Genomic DNA, 23,376 nt, shown 5'->3' on the forward strand with positions numbered 1-23,376 from the left:
CTCCCCCAGCAGGAGAAACGGACTGGAGGGAGCTCCCCCCACAGCCACAGTCATAACGAACCTCTCTCAATAAAGTAACCCCCTCCCAAGCCTAAATATTAGGCTAAGCCCACAGAAAAAGAAGCCCGAGGGGCTTCCTTCCAAAAAACACCCCTCCTATTTACAGTATTGCTTTCACTCGCAGCCACAGAGCAAGGGATGTGTGCCCAGTCCTGCGCGGTGCGTCCGCGGGGCTGGCTGGTCCCCCTCTCCCATCCTCACCAGTGGTTAACCACCAGCCAAGGGGGCAAGCCACGAGGAGGACAAGCCACGGGGAGAGCCACCGGCAGCACAAGTCTGCTGGTAGGAGCAGGTAGAAATGGTGGCTATATACAGTGGAGAACAACTGCCCCCCCCTTCCCTCTTGGGCCCTGCAGCTCTACGTTTTTCTACCCCTTCCCTAGCGTTGTGGGGCAGGTGGAGAGGAGTCGTGCTGGGAGGAGGGGAAGGGCTGGTAACCTCGGTGTCCTCCAGAAGAGATGTTTACACAACCACAGGCCAGACCTGTGTCCTGTCCTCCTGACTCCTAAGGGTGCTACAGGGAATAGGCTGGATGCTCAAGGGAAGCACCTATGGATTTTGGATCTGCTCCTGATCTCTGCCACTGGGGCCAGCGTTGCGTGGAGCAGGGTGGCTGCCTGGGGGATGGAGCTCCTCACTGCTGCAAGGCCTACCCTGCTTCTTGTGCTCTGAGAGATGTCTGTGCTGGGGAGAATTGTCCAGGAGGCTGTTGCTGAATTAATTCCCTTTAGGGACTGTCTTCACACATAGACATTACTTCTATCCTGGAATAAAACAGTGTGCTTCCAGACCCATGTCTTTACTGGAAGCAAAATCATGAGGAGTGTGGAATGATGTCCGTACGAGCTCTATTTGAGAGTCACTACTGCCACCTAGGCGAGGCTTTAAAGACAGCCAGGATCTGAGATTCTGCAGAAGATGCACTAAGGTATAGTCTACGGCAAGTACAGTAAGACTGCTTTTCAGAGAGCTCAGTCTGGCCCCAACCAATTCTCTGCACACTAAGACCTCCTCCCCATCTGAGTCGGAGGCAAAGCGCAGCCGCGTGGGGCAGGACCCTTCCCCACTCGGTTGCACCCAGATGCACGCTGGCCATCCCAGCAGTGGCATTTCTTTCCAGGGGAAGTCCTGCTCCATTCCTGTGTGCTACAAAGATGGTGTCAGTAAGAGATTTTGCACTCTGGTAGCAAAGGAACGGAGGAGGGTTCAGCAGGAGGAGCAAAACTGCCTTTCTTCTCCTCCTGCCCAGGGTGAAATGGCAAAGCTCTCTTCTCCCCCTTGAACCAGCCCAGCTGGGGACGAGAGCTATCAGGGCCCCCACCTCCTCCATCCTTCCTCCCACAGGGACCGTGCCTGGGGGCCAGGGACTGGGCATGGCTCCCCTCCTGCCTCACCAAACACCGGTCTGAGAAGAGTGGTGAGCAGGACGTACAGGCGAGGGGAACCACCTCCACCTCAATCCAAGGGGGCTGGGGAAGGAGTGACTCTCATAGCACTGCCCCTCTGCTCTGCTGAGTCTCCTGCTGTAATCTACAGACATGCCTGTGGATTTTGCTTGTACCTGCAAATCTTCCTCCTTCCCTTCCCATTTTATCTGTGCTCCCCCCCAATACCAGTTCTCCCCAAACCCTCTAAAAATAAAGCATCTAAAAAAAAGTCCCCGTCTTTGCACAGGGGACACCATTCCCACTCCCCTAGAGCCCCCCCCTCCACCCTTGCAGGCCTGCATGCCAACTCCAACACCATCCCCCTCCCCGAGCCACAGGCCCTCTGGCCTGATTTGGATGCTCCCACATCTACTCCAGCCTTTAGCGACACCATCTCTTCTAGGAAGGTCCCTGGTCCCTCTCACCCCTTCCTTTCTGCCTCCCTCTCCCCTGCCTGCTGGTGCCATCGCCCCTCTCCTGCCCACCGGCCAGACTCTGCCCTCCGCAGCAAGGCAGGAGGGAGAGGAGGGAAGGGGGGACCTTTCTGTTGCAATGCAGTGACAGTTTTTGGAAGAATTTGGTTCTGGCAGGTAGTTTTGGGGGGAGGAGAAGAAAGAGGTGATGGGGAAAACTTTTTTTCTTTTTTTTCCTTTTTTAAAAACGATAAATAAAAACAGATGACCCAGAAGGCTGGAGCATAGCTGAGAGCCACCTCTTGTGCCACTACGCACGTGTCTGGTTTGTGCCTCGGCTTTCTGCCAGCAGTGGGAAAGGGGGCAGAAGGGAAGGGGGAAGGGAAGAGGGCATCGGTGGCTCAGTAGTTCTGCGTTTGGTACCCCTGTGTCTCGGTGTCAAAAGCATCTGCTGGAGGGGGCTGCTGGTACGTCCCCACCGCGTCTGTAGCATCCTCCTCATTCGTGTAGGGAGCATAAGGCATGCCGGAGTCCTGGCTTGGGTCCATGTAGTCCTGGGAGAAGAGGGCCGAATCGGCACCAAGCTGGAAACGCTGATACGCCAGGAATGCCTGGCCCACCTTTAAGGGAGGAGGTGGAGGAAAGAGAAGGGAAGCAGAGAAGGGAGGGGAGAAAGAGAGGGGGGACGTACCGAGAAAGAGAAACAAACAAAAGCGGGGTTAGTAGTGGTTATGGATTAGTGTGCGAAGACTGCCTGGAAGATCGCTGGTGAAAAAACCCCGAGAGGATGGAGGTTCAGGCTGCCCCACAGAAAGTGCAAGCCCACCCGGAGAGATGGAAGGCTGGTCAGGGATGGCTGCGAGCCCAGCCGGCTGCGTGCAGCCCGCCGGGGCTCCCTGCTGCCTCTGGGATGAGCTGGGCACCTCCTGCCCGGCGGTGGGGTTTCAGCGACATGGCGCAGGTCGCAGAGGCTCAGACAGCCTGTGGTTATCCCGTTCAAACCCTCCTGCCCCTGGGAAAGGCAATCTGCCTCAGCTCCACCACAGAAGCTTCATCTGCCAGACTGGATGTATGCAGCCATTTTGCCTGCAGACGCCAGAAAGGAGAGCAGGATTTGACCTGGAATAGCGAGGTAGTGGTCACCCCCTGTAGCCCCTTCACCGGCCAACATCCAGCAGCACACAGACCTTGGGAAGGAGCAGCAGGAGGCAAGGAGGTTGCTTCCCAGACCAGGGGACAGCTCGCAAGCGTACTGCTGCCTCCTGCCCCAGGCACTGCAGGCAGGACGCCCTTTGGTGGACTGAGGGAGCCCGGGCATGGGGTTCAGCATCGCGGACCCCAGCAGGCACAGCTCATCATCCCAGAGCATCCCTGATAGAGGTAATTGGTCTAGTAGGTGATGGGTTAGAGGTTTTTGGGTAATGAGGGCTGCGCAAAATGGAGGAGATGCAGTGGTGAGGGCAGAGGGCATCACCTGGCTGAAGTATTAGGTCTAAGCAGTCACCAAAAGAAAGGCACAGTGGTGTTACACAGCATTAGTTAGGGTGTGGGTGAGGGAGAGAAGGGGGCAGAGGAGGAGGAGGAGAAATTGCCAGTTCCAACTTCCCAGAGGAAGATCCCCTGTTCAGTGGACAACCTGGCCCACTTCGGTTCAATGGCCCACCTCTTCCCACCCAGGGCCCTGCCATGACCACACATGGACACCCGTGGTCAGGGCATTGGAACCGTCTGTGCTTAGTAACCTCCTCCAGCTGCATCCCTCCACCTCTTCCCCCAAATTCCCCCATCAGCAAGGGGCACTAAGGCAGCAAGGATGGGGAGTTAGGGAACAGGGTGTTGTATTCTTCCTGAAAAGTAATGTCTCTGAGTCTCCGGAAAGCCAGAAACACGAGGAAGCCCTGTGAGGAGAGGGTTGTGGAGAGGAGAATCAGTAAGGAAGAGCAAACCAGAGCATTTGATTGAAATAAAAACCCCAAGGAACCAGATGAAGAGGATGCCTATTTAGCCACTCCAAGCCCATATATCGGGGAGGACTGCTGCAGGTGGTAGCACCTCAAAAATGGTCCTGGGGCACCCCTTGCAAAAGCCTCGCTTCTCATCACACTTTCTGCTGGAGCTTGCGAGGGGCCTTCGGCAGCACTCGAGTGCAGGGTGCCACTCATGGGGGGACACACACGCTGCTGTCCCTTGCCCCGACTTGGTGTCACCTTGGCAAGGGTGCTGACCACACAAACCTTTACAGCCCCCCTGCCTCTCTGATAGCTTTGTGGTCTTATGGCACCCTTCCTACCCAGCCCCCGCCCAATGTTAAGGCCTGTAGGGAGAGAAGAAGATAAAGCCACAAGGACTTATGCATGGAGACTGGCCCAAAATGCTTTCCTGCTTGGCACTATCCTGTCACTTCAGACAAAAATCAGTTGGGCTTGGCGCTTTCAGAGACAGGAGGAAGCAGTAGGGGATATTTATATTGCACACCACAGTTTTTCCAGGAAACTAGCAATAAAGAACTGCTGGGGAAAGGGCAGTCTTAAGAGACAGCACCATCACCTTCCTAAGAGGCGACCCAGGGAGGCGGTGCTGCAGTCTTGGGTGCAGAGGGAGAGCCCAGAGGGAGAGCCCAGAGGGATGCCTATCACAGCCTCTTGTGGCCACTGATGACATTTCACGTGATGGGAGCAAAACACAGAGGGAGATGGGTGCAAACCCCTGGCCTGGAGCTCCCTTCTCTGTTTAGCGTCTGTGAGGTAAAAATGCTGTTAAAGTCCTCTGATGCACAGAGAAAATGATGCTTAGGGAGCTGGCTCGTCCAAGGTCATATTCAAGGTTTGCCAAGGACACTCCTTACTGGGATATGGGACCGTCTTTCCCATTGTGCTTACTAATGCTCTAGCACCTTCTTCACCTAAGTTTTTGAGCCCTTGTTTCCCAAGTTTACCTCCTAACCACCTGCCCTCCTGCTTTTCCTTCTCAGAAGCCATGTGAACTGAGATCTCGGAGGGAATCACTCTTAGCCAGTCACCTTCCATTCCCCACAAGTTAATACAGTGCAGAGGACACTTGATCCAACATCATGGCTTCTGTACTCACCCAGGTGAAGATGGAGAAGAACGAGAACGTGATGGCTGCTCGGGCTGCATCCCCTCCCTCATTCATTGGGTTGTCCTCTTCTTTTGAAGCTTGCCACTGGTTGGTCAGAAAGCAGAAGCCAACGAACCAGAGGAATGCCCAAAAGGCTGGGATGGACCACCACCAGCATGCCAAAAGGGAAGGGGAGAGACATCAAGAAGGTATGTGTGAACAGAACATAAACACATCACATTTCTCCGGAAGCTTCAACCCTATGAGACCCACCAGCGTGTTTCAGACTGGCCCAAACTCTGACTGCACAGCCTATCTAAGCCCAAGCGAGCTGGCAGGCTCTCTGACAGCTAAATTGTCAAGGTGACGATAGGTTTCTGCAGAAAGTACCTCAGGAGAGTTCATTTACTTGTGTTTGGATTCATCACAGGACTTGCATTTGGCCTTGGGAGGGAGCCTGAAGGGCTTCCAGTACAGGAGCAATCACCTGGGCTCTCTGGAACAGCCACTGCTTCGCAACCCTGTCCTGCAAGGACAAGAGAAGAGCAATTCCTTCCAAGGGAGCTGCAGAAGAGCGGGAAGCAGCCGGCCTGCAGTTGCACAGACACTGACCTTTGCTCAGGACAGCACAGGCTAAGGGACCCACACTGAGGAAGGATGCTGAAGGATCATTAACATGCTGCACCCCCAGGAAAGGGGTTAAGGTAGGGGGGAGCCCCGAGTCCAGACTGGCAGCTGGTGGGGAGGAGTGGGGCTCACCAGGCACAGCCAGATACCCGGCAGTGAAGGAAATGGGCATTCCTAAGTGGCAGCAAAACAGGGCTCAGTCCTTCCCCTTCTCTTGTTAGCTGTACACAGGACTGCTAGGCAAGGTGGGTAACTGTGAACAAACTTGCAAGCCAGAAGTCCTAAACAAGTTCAGATGCTGCAATTGATCCTGCTCTTGCTCCACTCGTGGCTCCTTTGACAAACTGTGGGGGGACCCTGATGTGGAGAAGTTTGCCTGTAGGGCGGGAGTAAGCCAAGAGAGCGATTCAGGATCACAGCCAAGAGCAAAGCGACTCCTCATGCTGCCAGTGACTGGCTTTACACATGCACAGACACATGCACCATTGCCCTGTCTGTCACTTCAACACACTACTGGGAATGGAGCGATCTGACTGTAAGCTAGAATAAGCCTCAGGGCTAGATAAGGTCCTGCACAGCTATTCACATGGGGAATGCCAGGTAACCTAGGAGGACTGGTTTAGTCAGCCTGCATGAAATCCTCAACGTTTTTTTATGTTAAAATATATGGGGTTCGATCACCTGGAGCCGGAAAAGAAGGAAGTACCATCTCCAGAGGCATCAACACTTGGCCTTAGCAAGCGCAAGCATGCAGGGAGGCAAGAGCTGCTCAGCCTAAAGGGCTCCCTGAGAGTCTACGTTCTCCTGTGGAGAACACCAGAGAGGCATCAGCCAGGTTGGCTGAGAAGAAGGGAAAGGGAAAGAAAAGGACAGAGAGAGAGAGAAGGCCTGAGAAAGCAAAGACCCCAAAGACCTCCCTGCTAGCAGGAACCTGGCCTGCAAGGTGGCAGAAGCTCCCTCCCTCTCCCTTGTCGTCGGCGGCAAAGGGCACTATGGCCAACTGGCCAGGAAGCTCACCCGAGACTCCAATGTCCGAGAGCACTGCCTTTTTGCGGTCCTTGACGCTGCTGATCTGCGGGAAGTAGGCATCCAGAGCCAGGTACAGAAGGCAGCTGAGGAAGGCGAGGACACCCACGGTAATGCCATAGTTGCAGGCATTGCGATTGCGGTTGAAAATGCAGTGCTCTTGTGTCTCACCCGGGCGGTTCACGTACCCTTCATTGACAATGGAGCCAAACACCACAATGGAGAACACCTGGTGGGGAGGGAGGCAGAGGACACGTCAGGGCAAGCCCCAGCTCTATGAACCAGCACAAAGGAGCTGAGCTTTGCACAGGACAGCCGCCCTTCGCAGGCACCTCTTTGCTCTGCTGAGCTCCCGTCCTGCTGCCTTGCCTGGGCTGTAGCCACAGGGAATTTACTGGGGAGGAGATGGTCTCATTTTATTTCTGAGGACCAACTTAAAATAGGACACTTTTAGATTGAGCCTTTTTATCCATCTGATCTAAAGCGATGTAAAGCAGTCACAGTCTGGAGCAAGGGTGGCTTCCCACAGACATACAGGGAGGCAACGTGGAGTGTAAACTGGGATATGGTTTTGGTGCGGGTGCCTGCATACAGGGGCTCCACGAAGCGGAAATCCTCTTAGTCTGCCACTTACTCTCCCACCCACTCCTTTCTCTTCTAGGAATTCATTGTTTCTACCACGCATTTGTTCACTACTTTTATCTGTCCAGCTACTGTGCTCTTTTCCCCACCCACCCTCCCACAATCCACAGCTCTGCGGCTCCATTCTGCCATGCTCCTGCTCTCCCCATCTCCCTACACATCACATACCTCTCGCCACCAGTTTTCCATCAGCCTATCCATGACACCACCTATCCTTCTACCCACTCACCCCTACGCCAACACCCTCCAACCTTCCCCAAGGATTTCACAGGCCAAACACCCCCCTTCCAGGTCCACCTGGCAGGACCACTGTGAGTCTTCCCTACCCATCACTGCCACCGCCACTGCATGTTATTTTAAATCAGGTAGAATTAAGGATGAGTCCAGGTAGAAATGCCATAATCCGCAGCTGCTAGTCTAATCTTCGCTCACAGGCTTAGCCTTCGTCACCTGCCACAAGGCCGTCCCTCTTTGACACAGCAAGTTCACCAAAGCAGAGAGCTATTTACAGCAGCCCCAGTCCTGCATCTCAAATATACAGCTTCTCCTCACAGCCACAGGAGAAAGAGGGGAAGATTAAGGTGGCACGTACAGATTTTTCCTTGCAGGGCATCTTGAGACCCTTGGTAGGAACAGCTTGCCTGCAGGCTGCCTGTGAGGGCCCCAGGCAGACGGGAAATGGGGCCTCAAGCATGGGGTGAACACACATATGACGTGCACTAGGATGTCACCGGAGCACTCCGCTAGCCTGGGAGTTATCTGCACCCTGGGAACCACCACCCAATCCCCAAGGAAAAGGAGCACACAAGATGAGGTGGCCAAGTCTCCTGCAGGGAGTGGAGGTAGGTCTGAGGGTTTGCTAGGTCAGAAGGACCCCAGTACCACTTAACCCAACCAAGCACCAGGAGAGCACACAGCAGACAACCTAGAAAGCAGAGAAGCAGCTTTGTGAATGCAGGGAAAATTCGCTGTTTATTAATACCAACCCAATACACCATCTGTCATTGCTGGGGTTGGATGCCTGAGATCCATAGCACAGACCTCTGCTGTTTGACCTGTCACATCAAGAACCAGAGGAAAAACCTTACTCATGGTCCCTGACAGCCCTTGGGCAGATACTCAGCGCTGACCACATTTCAGCTGCCAAACTCTAACAAGTATCCACTGACACCGATACTATTTTTTCACCCCAAGGCTCCTAATTGGGTCACACCTGGGTTGCTGACATTGGGCATAGTTTTGACACACTAGAGCAAACTAAAAAAGCTGGAAGCCAGCACTCCTAAGCGTGGGGACTATACGGGTTCTCTGAAAGTTCACAAAAGCTTTTTAAGCTTGGAAGTAAAACAACTGATTTGTCCTCCTCCTCCTCCTTCTTGATAATAGAGATTGATCATACTTTGCAGAAATTACCCGTGGGGGAAAAAAATCAAATAAAAATCTCTTCTGCCTGAAGCAAAGGTTTGGTCTTCAAAATTTCAGCCTGCATTGTTGGGAAAGGCAGCAAAGTTGCACACAATTACAGCCAGGCTGTTTCAGTGGGAAATCTCGCACACCTTCTCAACAGGCTGGGCTGACAGGTCTGCCTAGGACCATTGGCAGTAACACAGTGTTCCTCTAACCTGAGTGGGAGCTGACAGACTCCTTGAAGTGACGTCCCGATGTGAGGCTGTGACCAGCACCGATGCTGCCACCTGAAGTACCAACCTCCTTATACTGGGATTACAAAGTGGGTGCCCTGTTTTCCACAGCATTAGACAAAAAGCGTAGCTTCTTTTTGGAAGATGAGAAACAGCCTCAAAAGTGACATAGCCTGGTGCTCAGTTTTGGTTTAGGGCTCAAAACTGGTAAAATGTTGATTCCCTGAGCCAGGTCAACCCTTGCAATGAGCTGTATTGCAAGTCCCTGCTTCCTCATTTGGGATGAATGAACTTCTGTAACGGCCTCTCCCCAGAGACACCTCTGTTTACTCTGCTCATATGCTGATACACATCCTCCCTCTGCTTTTATCTTTGGGTTTGCTGCTGGCCTGTAAGGGCTCTCATCTGCGACTGAAAAAGCAAAATCATTCCTTTTTGCATTTGCCCCTTTATACCTATCGATGTTGGCCCTTCATGAAGACACAGCTCAGAGTCACGAGATCAGAGGGACATCTCCCTCTCCCTAAAATTTCAAGTAGAGGCAGCATTCCCAACTTCCTGTCTCCAACTTCAGTCAGCCAAGATGCCACAACTTCTCTCCAATGAAGAGAAACCTGGTTTACAGCCTGGAGGTGCCCAAGGTATGATTTACTGGCAAGCATCTGATCTTAGAAGTTTTCTGGGGAGATTCCACTTGGGGTATTCTCACTCGTGAGCAGAACAGGTCACTGCAGATGTTTATCTTCTGTGTCCTGAAACAGACACCTTTGTCCTTAGGAAAGCCTTCTAAAGACCAAAGCACAGTAGCTTAAGGGATGTCTCCTTCTGTCCATGCTTTCCTTACTACTGGTATCAGCTCTGGTCCATGCTCCACTCCCTGGTGCTGCAGAGAGGACAAGGTTAGTGGCAGTGGAGAGGGTTTGCTCCCTTTGCCAGCCTACCACCGCCCTCACAGCACAGCAAAACGCCATGAGGATCCGCTGTGCTCAGAAGCCTTGAGCTGGACTGGATAACAGAGACTCGGCAAGAACGGGCAGGCTCAAACTAGAGGTTTCAGACCAACAGGCAGAGCTGGACAGTAGGAGAAGAGGTGATTGCTGCTGCTGCCGACAGGCAGCATCACCCATTTTAGCCCCGTGATGTCACCCAGAAGCTGTTGCGATGGATGCACAGACAAACAATTTTCTAGAAAAAATTATAAGAGCCCAGATCTTGCAGCCCTCAGGAGAAACCACTGCACACTTAATCCATGGCAGCTACTTCTTGTCGGTAAGGGGGGCAGGTGGGTGGAAGCTCACTGATGTAGCAAGTCATCTTAGAAAGAGCAAGTATTATTTCCTTGATTTCACAATCCGTGCCTGTGCAAATGTGATCCGGGCAGCAGGTGCAGTATGAATGATGCCTGGATTATAAACAATGCACCAAGTCTGCAAGGATGAAGCATTTACCTTCCCGTTCCCATCACATCTGCAGCACTTCTGAAGAAATGCCAGCTACCAGCAGCACTGGCACAAGCCTCTTGCCCCTCCGCGTTACTGCTGCTTGTTCCTTCTACCCATTTGGCAGAGTGAATCCTTGCTGCACAAGGCCTCGCCTACAGCCACTAATAAAATGGTCCAAAATATGCATCCAGCTGCGAAGAGGAGGCGAGGAGAAGATGACAGGAGTCTTCTCCTGACTGAGCACTGAGACGCAGGGAAGTGACTTGTCCAAAAGCAGACAGGAGGCGGGCACAAAGCACTGCATCCTGAGACTCCCAAACGCAGCCCATCCTTCCGCTCCACAGAGGGAGATCATTAGCTGCTTTCCTATGCTTGGCGACAAAAAACAGCCAGCCATCCCCAGTGTTGTGCACCTCAGTGGCCTCATTTCTTCAGCAAGGCTGTTTAAGTCAGCTAACAGGACTTGAAGTAACTAGATTTTTAGGTTGAGAGGGTTTCCTTAAGCCTCCAAGAGCAATGTTAATTGGGCAGGTATGCAGCCTGTCTGGAGGTGAGCATTTAATAAGCAGTAATATATTCGGCTGCACTCAAAAAAGGGACAGAAAACAGTATATGGAGAAGATCTGACCAACTCAGAATTGCTGCCGGGACCCAGCTTTTCTCAACTTCACCGCTCCTTAAACATCATATCCACACAGGTCATTGCAATGATTTTCCTAGACTTCTGTCTTCATCAAAGAGTTCCGAGACACCAAGTGAAGCCCAGAGCCAGGCACTTTGCAAAGCTGACAGAGACAGAGCAACCTGCTGAAAGATGCAGCAAAATGAACGTAATGCTAAGCACTGCGGGGAGGAGATGGGGAGAGGCTGAGAGTTTCCCTGTGCCTGTTTCTCAAGGGGCTCGTGCTGGCCATTACAGGTGTGTAAGAGCTCACTACAGTGAGAAAAGTGCAGAACAGGCAAAAGGCTGCATCACACCATAAAAGACTTTTTTTTTTTTTTTCCCTCTCACTGAACTGAGTGATCTGATTTTGCCAGAGGTAAAGGCGAGAGATGAGCCCTCAGAGGAGAGGCTCTCTGGTCCCTCCCCACCTCCCTGCTGCAGGCTCAGCCCAGCAGAAAGCCAGGCAAAACCTCCTGAGCATCATGTGAGGCTTTCCACCATGCTGCCCATCCCCAGCCGTGCATCAGATGCTCCTGAGAATCATGTGATAGATGCACAGCACGGCCAGCCTCCAGCAGGGCACTAGGATTTTCCTGCACCTCATCCTAGGAATTTGTCACGCTGCCTCCTGACTTCATCCCCAAGATCCCCACAATGGTTGTAGCAGGGATGAGGCTGAAGAGGGTTTCTGTTGAGCCGCCTGCTTGGGCTCGTTGTGGTGCCCTCCAGTCACAGGCTCTGTCACACTGCGTGTTGCCTCTCCCTCTCCCAAACCCTCTTTTTATTCTATTATAGAGAGGAAATAGTTTGGTGACATAATATTCCTCGTGGGACTTCAAATCAAATCCACCTTGGGCAGAATGAAGCAATAACCTCTTCTGTGTCTGACCTGGTAATGACCAGGAATAATTCTGTTTAAAAAGAAAGCAAGAGCAGGGGAGAGTGCAAAAGATAAACTGGCAGAGATGATCTGGCTTTCATTTTCATTCAGCCACTCGCAAATGGAGTCTCTGGAAAGCTTTGGAGAGCCCTGCACAGACATGGATTACTATCATTATTATCATCATTAAATCTACTTGTATTTAGTTCATTTTGAAGAAAACATATGCAGCTTTTGATACACATGGGACTGGCAGCTTGGAAACAGGTGGCCCCTCTATTCCCTCCAGCCGGCACCACGCAGGCAGCAAACAAGTCCTGCCCACGGTCTCGGTCGTGTGTCTGAGCCCTATGTGGGTGCTGGAGGGGACCAGCCTCCCTGTACCCATTTGTACCCAATTCCCCTGAGCATGGGACGGGGGAAGAGCATGGGTACACCAGCACCTCCCTCCCAGCTCACCCTCCCTGGCCAGCAGCCACGTGGCACCAGCTCCCCAGCTGGGGCTGAGCCGGAGCAGGTGATGGAGGGGAGAAAGGCTCCGCATCCCTAATTCCTGCCACGGGATCTGGGACAGGCTTTCCTGGCCAGAGGGGCTTTTTTTTACACATGGCTTGGCAACCAACAGGCAGTCCATTAACCCTTCTGCCTCCTGCCAGACCTGTGCCTGGGTCGATCTTCCCCCCACAGCAGCCCAAGCCCTGGGTGATGCTGGGGCACCCCGGGAGCCAGCAGCCGGGAAGCCTCTGACGACAGCCAGGCCCGGGCTGAGCAGGGGGAGGGAGGGAAGGGGAGGGAAGAATAGCTTTGCCGTGGGAAGATACACCCACTGGTGTAACAGGAGGCTGTGTCCCAGAGAGAGCAACTTCAGGAAGCTCCATCCAGTCCCGCAGGTCTCATGCTCTTCTCGTGGTCAAACAGTTTCTTCTGTCCCACCACTACTAGTGACAAACTCTCCATTGCCACACCTCCGTGGTGCTACCCAGGTCCTTCTGCGCTTTCCAGACGGTCCCTACATCACCAGGTCGCTGGTCAGTGAAGTGACCACCCAGAAGTCGTATCTTTTTCTACGAGGAAGAGTTCGGTTTTCTTTCTAGCAACACATCTCTCCCTCCTTGGCTTGGCTGTGCCAACCTAGGTGGAGGACCGCACCCACTGCCACCTGCGTCTGCTCCTCTCAGCCACGCTAGTCCTCTCTGCTGCCTTGTCTTGCCACAAATGTTTGCCTTAGCCATGTCTCATCTCCATGCAGTTTCTCTGCTCCTCACCTGTGCCCCTCTCACGTTTTGAAATAGCAGATTACATACAATTATCTTATTTTTTTGCTCATAGTTCTGACTGCCTTTGGTCCCTATGTGCTACTTCTCAGATTTTTATCTGCAAATGCCTTTAATGAGAGATTTGTTCCTGCTCCAAGATCTTTCCTGGAAATGCTATGCTGGAAACAACACGACCTGCTGTATCCAACCCCGAATCACCCTGTGGCTCTGCACATCTGTTGCTCATCTTCTGACATGGCCTCTCACCCAATTGCAGCGACAGTGATCCCCAAAAAACTCTTTTGAAACCAACCCAAGGAAGGGGATTCCATGAAGAACCGTACCTAGGGCTTGACTGAAAGCATGTGCTTTGAACCGCCACATTTCTTTCATTGTGCGCCAATGTGTCTCACAAGCACAGAGCCAGTCAGCATGGTGGCTGGGGCAAAAATCACATGGAGGAGCAGAGGCAGAGAGCACGAGCTATGGTTCACGAACACAGGGAACATCTCAGCTCAATTTAGCCAGGACAGAAAGAAGGTGGAGCTTGCAGCTGGTTTCAGACTAACGTGGCCCCTGGGTTTTAAGGCTCGATTTAACTACCTCTGCAAGCCCACACCGGCTGTCCTTTCCATACAGCGAAGGGCAGTGTGGGGCAGGGAGGCAAGGGGTGTCTTAAGCAGGGCGTCAGCACGATGAGCCAGGACCCGCCGGCAAGGCAGGAGACGGGGCTCCCTGCCATGCCAGGGCTTGTCCCTGTCCTCCAGCTCGCAGGCGCCAGCCTGTCCTGTCGAGGCCAGGGACGCAGTTCCCGTCCTTCACCCGCCTTGTCTGCTCAGCCGGAGTTGCCTGGGATGTGCTGTGCCTGCAGAGACAGGGGACAGCACTTCTGTCCTGGCTCGAAACCTCTGCGCGCTCCCACCAGCCAGGGGACGTGGTGGCAATGGCAGCAGGTGATGGAGGAGGAGATGGAGGGCAGGCAGTGCCTCTCCTCAACGAACCTCCCTCCAGAGGGGCAGTCCCCTTGGTGTCAGAGAGAGATTTGGTGTCTCAATCCATGTGGCAAGTTTTAATAGGCTGCTTTGCCTGCATGGCTGCGGCTGGAAATACCCTCACTCAAGCCACCTAGCTGGGCCTGATTCCAAAAAGTGAGTTACTTTTGCCTTGTTAGGCTTTAGTTTCTCCAGCATGCAGGTTTCCAAGCAGTCAGGAGCACCTGGAACAACCTGTTTCAATTAGCATTTTACTTATTTATGGAGCCAGCGCTACATCCAACGCCTGCGGGTTGCAAAGGAGCCTCCCAGCTCCCCCGCGCCGGCTGCAGAGAGCACTGCGGGTCAGGGTACGATGGGATTATGCAGGAATGTGCCCACGCCCTCCTGCTTTATTTCAAGAATTATCCTGGAGCCACGCACCATAGCACAGCTCTAGCTCAGTGTGGGTCACCCAGCTCCACTAGCTCCAGCTGTGGCACTACTAGCTCCAGCTATTGGGTCACCTAAGAAGGCTGCAGGCAGGTCTATATGTCAAGGTGGTAAAAAACCCACCCAGGCACTCATGTGGGTGCACCAGTTGTGCGATGCAGCTCAGCTCAGAGCATGCCTCCATGTTGAAGCCGGTGGCAAGCAAAGCGGCATAGCGTGGAGCAGTGCCTTGAAAGACCAGGACTGGGAGTAAACCCCAGCTGCCCATCACAACGGGGAGAGTTGCTTGACTTCTCTTCACCACCGCTGGGAATAGGGAGGGAGTTGTTCTGCCCTTCCCCACAGAGAGGTGGGGAAGGCTCCAGGATCTTCCAGCAGCCCATTGCTTTCATCAGCAAGCCTTGGTCCAGCCGAATCAGACAAGTCCTCTCACTGCAAGATCCAGATGCCCTTGGAGGCATCCTCAGCAGAGATGCTCAGGAGGGACTGCTCTGTAGGGCTGCCTCCTTGCACTACAAGGTGCTGCTTCATCCAGGAAAACACATCTGGGGCAGGCAGCAGCAGAGAAATGGCTCACGCTGAGCCTGAACATCCAAACCTGACACGGGCGCTCTGCAGGACCCCCACCACTCACCAACACCCATGCCAGGCAACCTTTCTGTAGGGAGACACATACTCACTCCGCTGTGCCTGACCTCCAAAGCACCCAAGAAACCTGAGCTGCCTCACAGCACTGTCACGGTGGGCAGATGCTCCAGAACTGCTAAACTCTTTCCATAGTTCAGCATCCTCCTTGTCAAACCTATTCTGACTCCTCAGCAAGGAGCAACATAAAAAATCTTTGGCCACCCCATCTGCTCCTGGTCCTGCAGCTCTCCCTGGAGATTTCCCACCATCTCAACTGGGCTGCAAACTCCCTGGGCAGGAGCCAGTTTTGCTGCTTTGTTGGTAGAAAGCCATACGCAGCTCCATGCCGTCATAAAGTCTACTTAAAAGGCAGCGTGACCTGAGCACAAGGTCACTGCCTGGGGAAGCGATCACGAGAATTTCTGCTCTCAGTGAAAGCTCATCACATGAAATGGGCCGAAAGGAGTCTCCAGCTTTCCCCAGGGAGATGATGGACCACCCACGCCACGAGCAGGATAAAGGCAAATGAAGTCTCAGGAGATGGCAGGCAAGGTGCTTCCAGTGTGTGCAAGAGTAGGTGAAAGGAAGGACTCTCACAGAGACCACGGGGAGGGAGAGCCCTTCACCACCAGAAGAGTTTGGCTGGTAGAGCCTGGCAATAGAAAGGCTAAGTGCGGATGTGATCGCAGTCTATAAATATACCCGGGGAAAACACCAGGGAGGGAAAAGCACCATTTAAACTGAAGGGCACAAGAGCACAAAAGCAAATGGATAAAAACCCAGCCACGAATAGATTTACGGTGGAAGGTCCTGACCATTGGAGCCGCTGAACCCTCTCCCAGAGGAAGTGAGGAGGGCAAAAAACCCATAAGCTAGTCTTTTTTCAGCAAAGTTCAACCAATTTATGGAAGGGGTCATAAAGGATCTGACGCTTGTGAAAGCCTGAGATAGGACTTCAATGCCCATGAGGACTCCTCTTGGTCTCAAGTTAAAAAAAAGACCAAAACCACAACTAAATACCTGGGGGGAGCTCGTGGCTCCCTGGCTTTGCAAGGGAGAGATGCTAGGGAGGACAGACGAGACCGAGCCGGTGGAAAAGCAGGAGAAGGAACTCATATTTCAGGAGAGAAGAGGTGCATGCACAGCCTTGCGCCACGATGGCCAGGCCAGCCTCCCTTGCTGGACCGCTGACCTGGAGCACCTCCAGCTTCTGCAAAAGGACTTTAATTTCCACAGCCAAATGAAGTGCCCAGGGTAAATCCCATCCTGTCCTCTGTCAAGGTCAGATGGGCAGGGGGAAACAACGCGGGGTCCCAAGGAGATGCCGGTCCCTGGGAAGCACTCCTTCCCTGGGGCACGGAGCTGAGCTCGGTGAGCGAGGCGACAGTGTCTGAGATGCTCTGAAGCAGAGTAGGTGCCTAATTAAAAAATAAACATATTTCCTGTTTTCTCTCCCTCACATGGCGCCTCTGGGAAGCCAAAATCCCGCAGTGCTCGGAAGAAGGAGAAGAAAAAAACCCACCAGACCAAGAGGGAGAGAGAGAAATAGGAAATTCTGGCACAGAGATTAGCAACGGGAGAGCCTTTGTAGGTCACATCACATCCATCATCCCCAGGCACGCAGGCTGGCTCCGCTCCACCCGCCCGGGAGCGGGGTCGCACGTACCCCCTCGCCCGGCGCCCAGCAGCAGCACCGGCACGGCCAGCCCGCTCCCGGCGTCAAGTGCTGTACTGTAAACAAGCTCAGGCAGATGGACAGACGGACAGAACGCCTGCATTAATCACGTCCTCAGCTGTCTTGGCGCTCTCCGGCCACCCTGAGGGGACATCACCCACCCACCCGGCTGGGAGCACAAGGGCTGCCTCCCCTCCGCCGGCAGCAAGCCGGGCCACCTTCCCTTTCCCTCCTCATTTCCCCCGCCTGGCACTGCTTTTATTTCATTTTCCCAAAGCCAGCCTGACGCCTCTCCTCCCAGCGCCGGTGCGCATGTGTCTCCTCCGCTCTCTCTCCCTGCCCTCCCTTCTCCGCTCCCGGCCGAGGCCTCAATCTCTCCCCCGCCGGCTGGGTGCTGCAGCTCTGGCTCCCTTAATCCCAATGACCTTCTTGCACATACGCGCCGGCCCCACGGGCAGCCATGGGACTGGTGTCACGGGAAGAGGGAGAGACCTTCCCCCTGGCACCCCGCACCCTCCCCACCACCCCCCTTAGGCTCCCCCTTTCCCTCTGCCCCCCCCCTCGCAAATTACAGAGAGGAAAGCATTACAGGGAAAGGAGGTTGGGGGTGTGAGAGGATGAGGATAAAACACAGAGCCACGTCCAGCCCCCACAGCCCCCCCAGCTCGCCCCAGCACAGCCAGATCCCAGCGTCCCCCGAGCCCTGACCCGCTGGGGAGCCACGCCAGGACTGCAGCATCACCCCCAGCTCCCCCCGGTCACCCCACATCCCGCTGCCTCCCCGCGCCCGCCATACACCCACCGGCATGGGGTGGGGGGGAGGGAGACCCCACCCCACCCCCAAAACAGCAGAGACGGAGGCAGGGTCACAGTCCAACCCAGCTCACCCCTTCCCTCCCCAGGGAAGAAACCCCAAACCAGAGCGCTCTCACCCCATATGGCCCTATATCCATACACACAGATATATACGTACACACGGCTGCACATCTGTGTGCGCACACATGTATGTGGGGATATATATGAAGATACATACCTATGGAGATATATAAACCCAGAGACAGCTCCATATATCCGAACATGCATGCATGTATATATATATATGGAGATATAGCCACAAATGCTTATGGAGGCGTATACATATATAGATACGTATCTTGTGTGTGTATGGATCTAGATGTGTGGAGACGTATCAATGGACATATGCATATCTATATATGTGGATACATATGCATACAGAAGCATGTATAAGATGTATAATATTAAATATAGAATACATAATTGCATAGAATTGTAATAATATATAATATATAATAATGTATAATGGTACCTAAAATATAACATAATGATTTTTTATATATATATATATATATATGCAGGTATGTAGGGAGGTCGGCGTTGGGGCCGCTGGCGGCCGCCCGCCCCGGAGGGAGCCCCGCCGCCCCCCGCAGCCCGGCGGGACGCCCCCCGCCCCGGTGCCGGTGCCGGTGCCGGTGCCGGCCCCAGGGGTCGGCGGGGCCTTACCCAGGAGAGGAGCCGCAGGAGGGTGTGCGGCTGCCGGATGAAGGCGTGCGGGTCGAAGGCGCCGCCGGCTTTCCCCGCTCCGAAGGCGCCCCCGTCCATGGCGGCGCGGGGGTGGGCGGGAGGCGGGCGGGGGGCTCGGCGGGCGGTGCCGGGCTGCGCCGAGCCGTGCCGGGCTGCGCCGAGCCGAGCCGAGCCCAGCCGAGCCGAGCCGAGCCCAGCCGAGCCGCGCCGAGCCGCGCCGAGCCGAGCCGCGCCGCGCCGAGCCCAGCCGAGCCTGGCGCTCCCGCCCACGGGGACGCGCCGCGCCGGGAGCGCGCACCCCCCGCTTCCCTTCGCCGCCGCCTCCCACGCCACATGGAGCGGGGGGGGGGGGGGGGAGTGGGTATGTTTTGGGGGGGAGGCGCGGGGTGTCCGTTGGGCAGGAGTGTGGGGAGGGGGTGCTTGGGGGCGTGTGTGGGCTGTGGGCGCGGCGGGTGCAGCACGGGGGTGTGGGGTGTGCTGGGGGGGGGCGAACACCTCCCCTGTACAAAGGCACCCCACCAGCACCGCAAAGGGAGAGGGAGGCAGGGGTGCTGCCCCGCTTTGTTCTGGTGGGGCCTAGCAGAAGCGCGGGGCCAGCCCCCCACCCGCTCGCACCCTCTACCCCCATCTCCCCCCTGCCACGCAGCCCAGCACAAGTATTTTGCCGCTTGCATAGAGGGGTAAGGATGGCCCCCTTGAGTGAGACCCGGTTATCCAAGGGCAGCAGTCACTGGGTGCAGGCAGCTGCCTGTACCCCTGCCAGTGCCTGCCTCCAGGCAGAGGTGCCTGGTGACCCTCAAAATGGCACTGCCGCAAAGCCTCAGGCTCTTGTTTCTAACATCCCGCACCCTACAGACACCACGTCTCTGGGAGGGGGAAGCAGGAAAAAGGCCCTTTGCAAACATGGGGTGTCCAGATTTTGGGGAGACCCCCTGACTCCCTGAGGCTGCAGCCTTGGGAGTCACCTGGGCTTTCCTGGCATCCACAGTACCACCATGGCCACCGGCACAGCCAGGAAGGGATGCCCAGGGAGAGGTCATCCAGCCTTAGGGGTGGCTCAAGCTCCTTGGCCTGTGCCTTTTGCGCGGAGTAGCCGCGTACCAGCGGCCCGCTGGCTTCTGCAGAGTCCCCAATAATCTATATTAATAGGACTGAAATTAAAAGCAAGCCCTTGGGTTGTAACGTGGTTGCCTAAGCTCGGCAGCAGAAGCCAAAACTGGTTTGAGTCTGCTTGTCCGCTTCAGCCTGAACACAACTGCAGCCCAAGTGCTCAAACGCTTCAGGTGAGCAGAGGTGCTCTACACCGCGTTTCCTCCGGGCATACCACGGGACATCTCTAGCTCTTTGTTATGGAGATACTCAACTCAAACCAGGCAGCAGCTTTGCTGGAAGCAGCTGGCCGAAGGGCAAGGTGGGAACACTGTGAGCACTCTTGTAGGTCTTACAGCGCCAGGACATCTTCGGAGTGCCCAGAAATACAAAAGTCTCTGCATTGAAAGCTAAATCCCCATGAACTGGGGGAGATGAATGAAAGAGAGGAGACAAACAAAGAGGGGGGAGGTTTGGTTTTGCTAAATAGGTGTCTGAAATGCTCCGGTGTTCTGGATGAACAGGGTTTGGACCTGGCCAAACAAGCCAGGTACGCAGCAAAACCAGCTGCTTCCGCAGAGTGATGGTGCTGCACCCGACCATCAGCACGGAGGCTGATGGAGCAGAATGACCGGCTGGATGGCTTATGTCCCACTCACCTCCAGGTCACACCTACCTATGCAGAGAGTCAGGTTAGCAGCAAGGGAGCAAAGGGCAGAGCAGTGGGATGGGGAACATGCTTGACAGCCCTCTAGCACCATTTCATTCTGTCCAAGTCCAAATCCATTTTCTTGGAAGAGTCTACAAGCTGGCTTCATGACTCGAGAGCTCAGTGCAGGAGCTAGAGGCAAATGCATTGGGAAGATAAAAGAGCATTTAAAGCCCACCCTTGGTTGCCCATTAGGAGTAGCACCCTAAAAAGCGAGCAGCCGTCCCTTGTCCTTTGTGGAGCACCTTCTGAGGGGAAGGTTGGAGGTAGGGGATGGACACTCCTCCATCACATCCAGCCATAGAATCACAGAGTGGGTTGGGTTGGAAGGGACCTTTAAAGGTCATCTAGTCCAACCCTCCCTGCGATGAGCAGGGACATCTTCAAGGTTGTTCAGAGCCCTGTCTGACCTGACCTTGAATGTTTCCAGGGATGGGGCAGCTCTGTTTCAGGAAGATGAGCTGCAGCAACAGCATGGCTGGACCCTCAGCCCTCCAGTTCGTATTGGTTCCCTTCCCACTGTCTGCCAGGTTAGGGCAGGCAATGGAACATCCTCCAAACGAAGCACCTCTCAGTCCGTACGAGCTTTTTCACGCAGGTTTGCACACAGACCCCCTCCAGCAAAGCCTCCAGCATTGACTTTTACTTAACCTGCAGGGACCAGAGTTGGGGAGAGGAGGTGGAAGGTCTCTGGGAATTGATTAAGTGTGTTTAACCCTTGGCTATGTCCTCCTTAATTATTTCACCCTAGCTGGGTAACCAGCCTCCCCTCGCTGAATGGCTTACCTGCGTTACAGCTGTGCAGCTGGTGGTGAGATTTGGCTCTATAGGTAGGTGTTTGCTTGAACTGTTTAATGAATGTTTGCGGTAACTTGATCTAACTGTAATGTGCAGCACTTAAATTGCATAGAATCATAGAATCATAGAATCATTGAGGTTGGAAAAGACCTTTAAGATTATCAAGTCCAACCATTAACCTAACACTCCCACATCTACCACTAAACCAATTAAGGGGAGAGTAATAATTAATTTCATATTTCCTGGCTTGGTGGCTGGATTATTTTTTAATGAAGGTAAAACTAGAATAGAATCATTAAGGTTGGAAAGGACGTCTAAGATCATCAGCCCAACCATCAACCCAACACCACCATGCCTACTAGACCATGTCCAAAAGTGCCACATGTACGTGTTTTTTGAACACCTCCAGGGATGGTGACTCCATCACCTCTCTGGGCAGCCTGTTCCAATGCTTGACCACTCTTTCAGTAAAGAAATTTTTCCTAATATCCAATCTAAACCTCCCTTGATGCAACTACCTCCCCTGACGCGACGCATGTCACAGGTCAGCATCCCCGCGGTGGGAATTTGGACGGCTTCCACGCGGTGCCGCCGTCCCTGGCAGGGAGGGAGGAGGCAGGGCAGGAGCCACCCCCGCGGGCACCAATCTCCCCACAGTGTTGTGTTTGTCAAATGCATCCTTCTCTGCAAGCCCCAGGAGATCCCAAGGGCAAACTCCAGGTGCCCCGTGTGTGGGAAGCTCCGGCCCACCCAGCTCTGGGCACCATCATCTTCACGGCCTGGGTTTGCATCCCCTTTCGTACCACAGGCGGTGGTGGATTAAGGCCCGTGCTCCTTATAACAACACAAAATTACCTACTTACTCCCAATTTATTCCGCCTCTGGATGTGGTGGGGGTGGATCTTATTATTCAGCAGTTTGGTTATTTTCCACAGATAACCTTGCGGCTGTATCGAATACCATCGCAGCCCCCCGGAGCCATTTAGTAGAACCCGTTGAACGCTGCATCGGGATGCTGTCGAGGCAGGTACTCGCTCCCGGCTTGGAACAAGCTCATTGTTCTCAAGGGAAGGAAGCACCTGGCCTGTTCAAGGAGGGCGACTGCAGCGGGACACGCTTTCTGACGTTACATACATCTGAACGATGACACGGGGAGGTCATGTACCTCTGGATGATGACACGGGAACATCATGGTTTTGCATAATGGGCCCTCAGCGCAAGAAGGACATGGACCTGCTGGAGCGGGTCCAGAAGAGGGCCACCAAAATGATCCGAGGGCTGGAACACCTCTCCTATGAGGCCAGGCTGAGGGAGCTGGCGTTGTTCAGCCTGGAGAAGAGAAGGCTGAGAGGACACCTTATTGCGGCCTTCCAGTACTGAAAGGGGGCCTGCAGGAAAGACGGGGACAATCTTTTTAATAAGGCCTGTTGTGACAGGACAAGGAATAACGGATTTAAACTAAAGAAGAATAGATTTAGACTAGACATTAGAAGTTTTTTACAATGAGGGTGGTGAAGCACTGGAACAGGTTGCCCAGAGAGGTGGTGGAGGCCCCATCCCTGGCAACATTCAAGGTCAGGTTGGACGGGGCTCTGAGCAACCTGATGTGGTTAAAGCTGTCCCTGCTCCCTGCAGGGGGGTTGGGCTGGATGACCCCTAAAGGTCCCTTCCAACCCAAAGCATTCTGTGATTCTATGATTCTAAAGAACCGCAGCTAAACATTTGTCTAAGGAGCCGCACGCCTGTTATTACGTTCCTCCCTTTCTTTTGCCTTGTTAAACTACAATATAACATTATATTTTGTACGGGGTGTTTTTTGTTTTCCCCGTGGCCCGGCGGTACCAGCCCCCCCCCCCCCCCCCCCCCCACCCCGCGGCCGGCCGGCCGCGCACCCTTCTGGCCCCGCTCCCCACCCGTAGCGCCGCGCGCGCACCGCCCCACCGGCCTCCCGCGAGATCGGCGCGCGCCAACGCACCGCCGGCGACGCGTCACCGCGGGGGGGGGGGGAGGGGGCGGGGCGCCTATAAAAACCGCGCGCGCGGCGGCTTCCGGCCCTTCCGGCCCGGCGCGGGGACAAAATGGTGGGTGCTGCCGGCCGCGGCGCCGCTCGGGCCCGGCCGCGCCATCCCTCGGGTATCGGCGCCATCCCGCCCCCGGCGGCTGCCCGGCCCCGCTCCCGCCGCGCCCGGCCCCTGCGGGAGGCGGCGCGGGGCTTACGGCGGGGCTCGGCCGCGGCGGGCGCCGTGGGCGGGCGAGGTTCTGCCGTGGGGACGCCGGCCGGGCCTGCTCGGTGGGCGGGGGCGCTCGGGGGCGCGGGTGGCGGGCGGGCGGGCGCTGCCGGAGGGGGGCTTTGCCCG

General features: G+C 54.7%; 1 protein-coding gene across 2 annotated transcripts; it reads right to left on the bottom strand.

The window, feature by feature from the left end:
- Positions 1 to 2,301: 2,301 nt before the first annotated feature.
- SYNGR1 (synaptogyrin 1) lies at positions 2,302 to 18,501 on the bottom strand. Of its 2 annotated transcripts, none has more exons than XM_075713807.1 (4): positions 18,403 to 18,501; positions 6,623 to 6,860; positions 4,988 to 5,133; positions 2,302 to 2,520 (listed from the first exon to the last, which is right to left on the bottom strand). In XM_075713807.1, exons 1-4 carry the CDS (start codon positions 18,499 to 18,501, stop codon positions 2,302 to 2,304), a joined length of 702 nt encoding a protein of 233 aa, XP_075569922.1. The 2 variants fall into 2 exon arrangements, with proteins under 2 accessions (XP_075569922.1, XP_075569929.1); XM_075713814.1 differs by lacking the exon at positions 2,302 to 2,520 and adding an exon at positions 3,700 to 3,798.
- Positions 18,502 to 23,376: the final 4,875 nt, after the last annotated feature.

This window comes from Pelecanus crispus, chromosome 1, assembly GCF_030463565.1.
Source record: "Pelecanus crispus isolate bPelCri1 chromosome 1, bPelCri1.pri, whole genome shotgun sequence".
Taxonomy (NCBI): domain Eukaryota; kingdom Metazoa; phylum Chordata; class Aves; order Pelecaniformes; family Pelecanidae; genus Pelecanus; species Pelecanus crispus.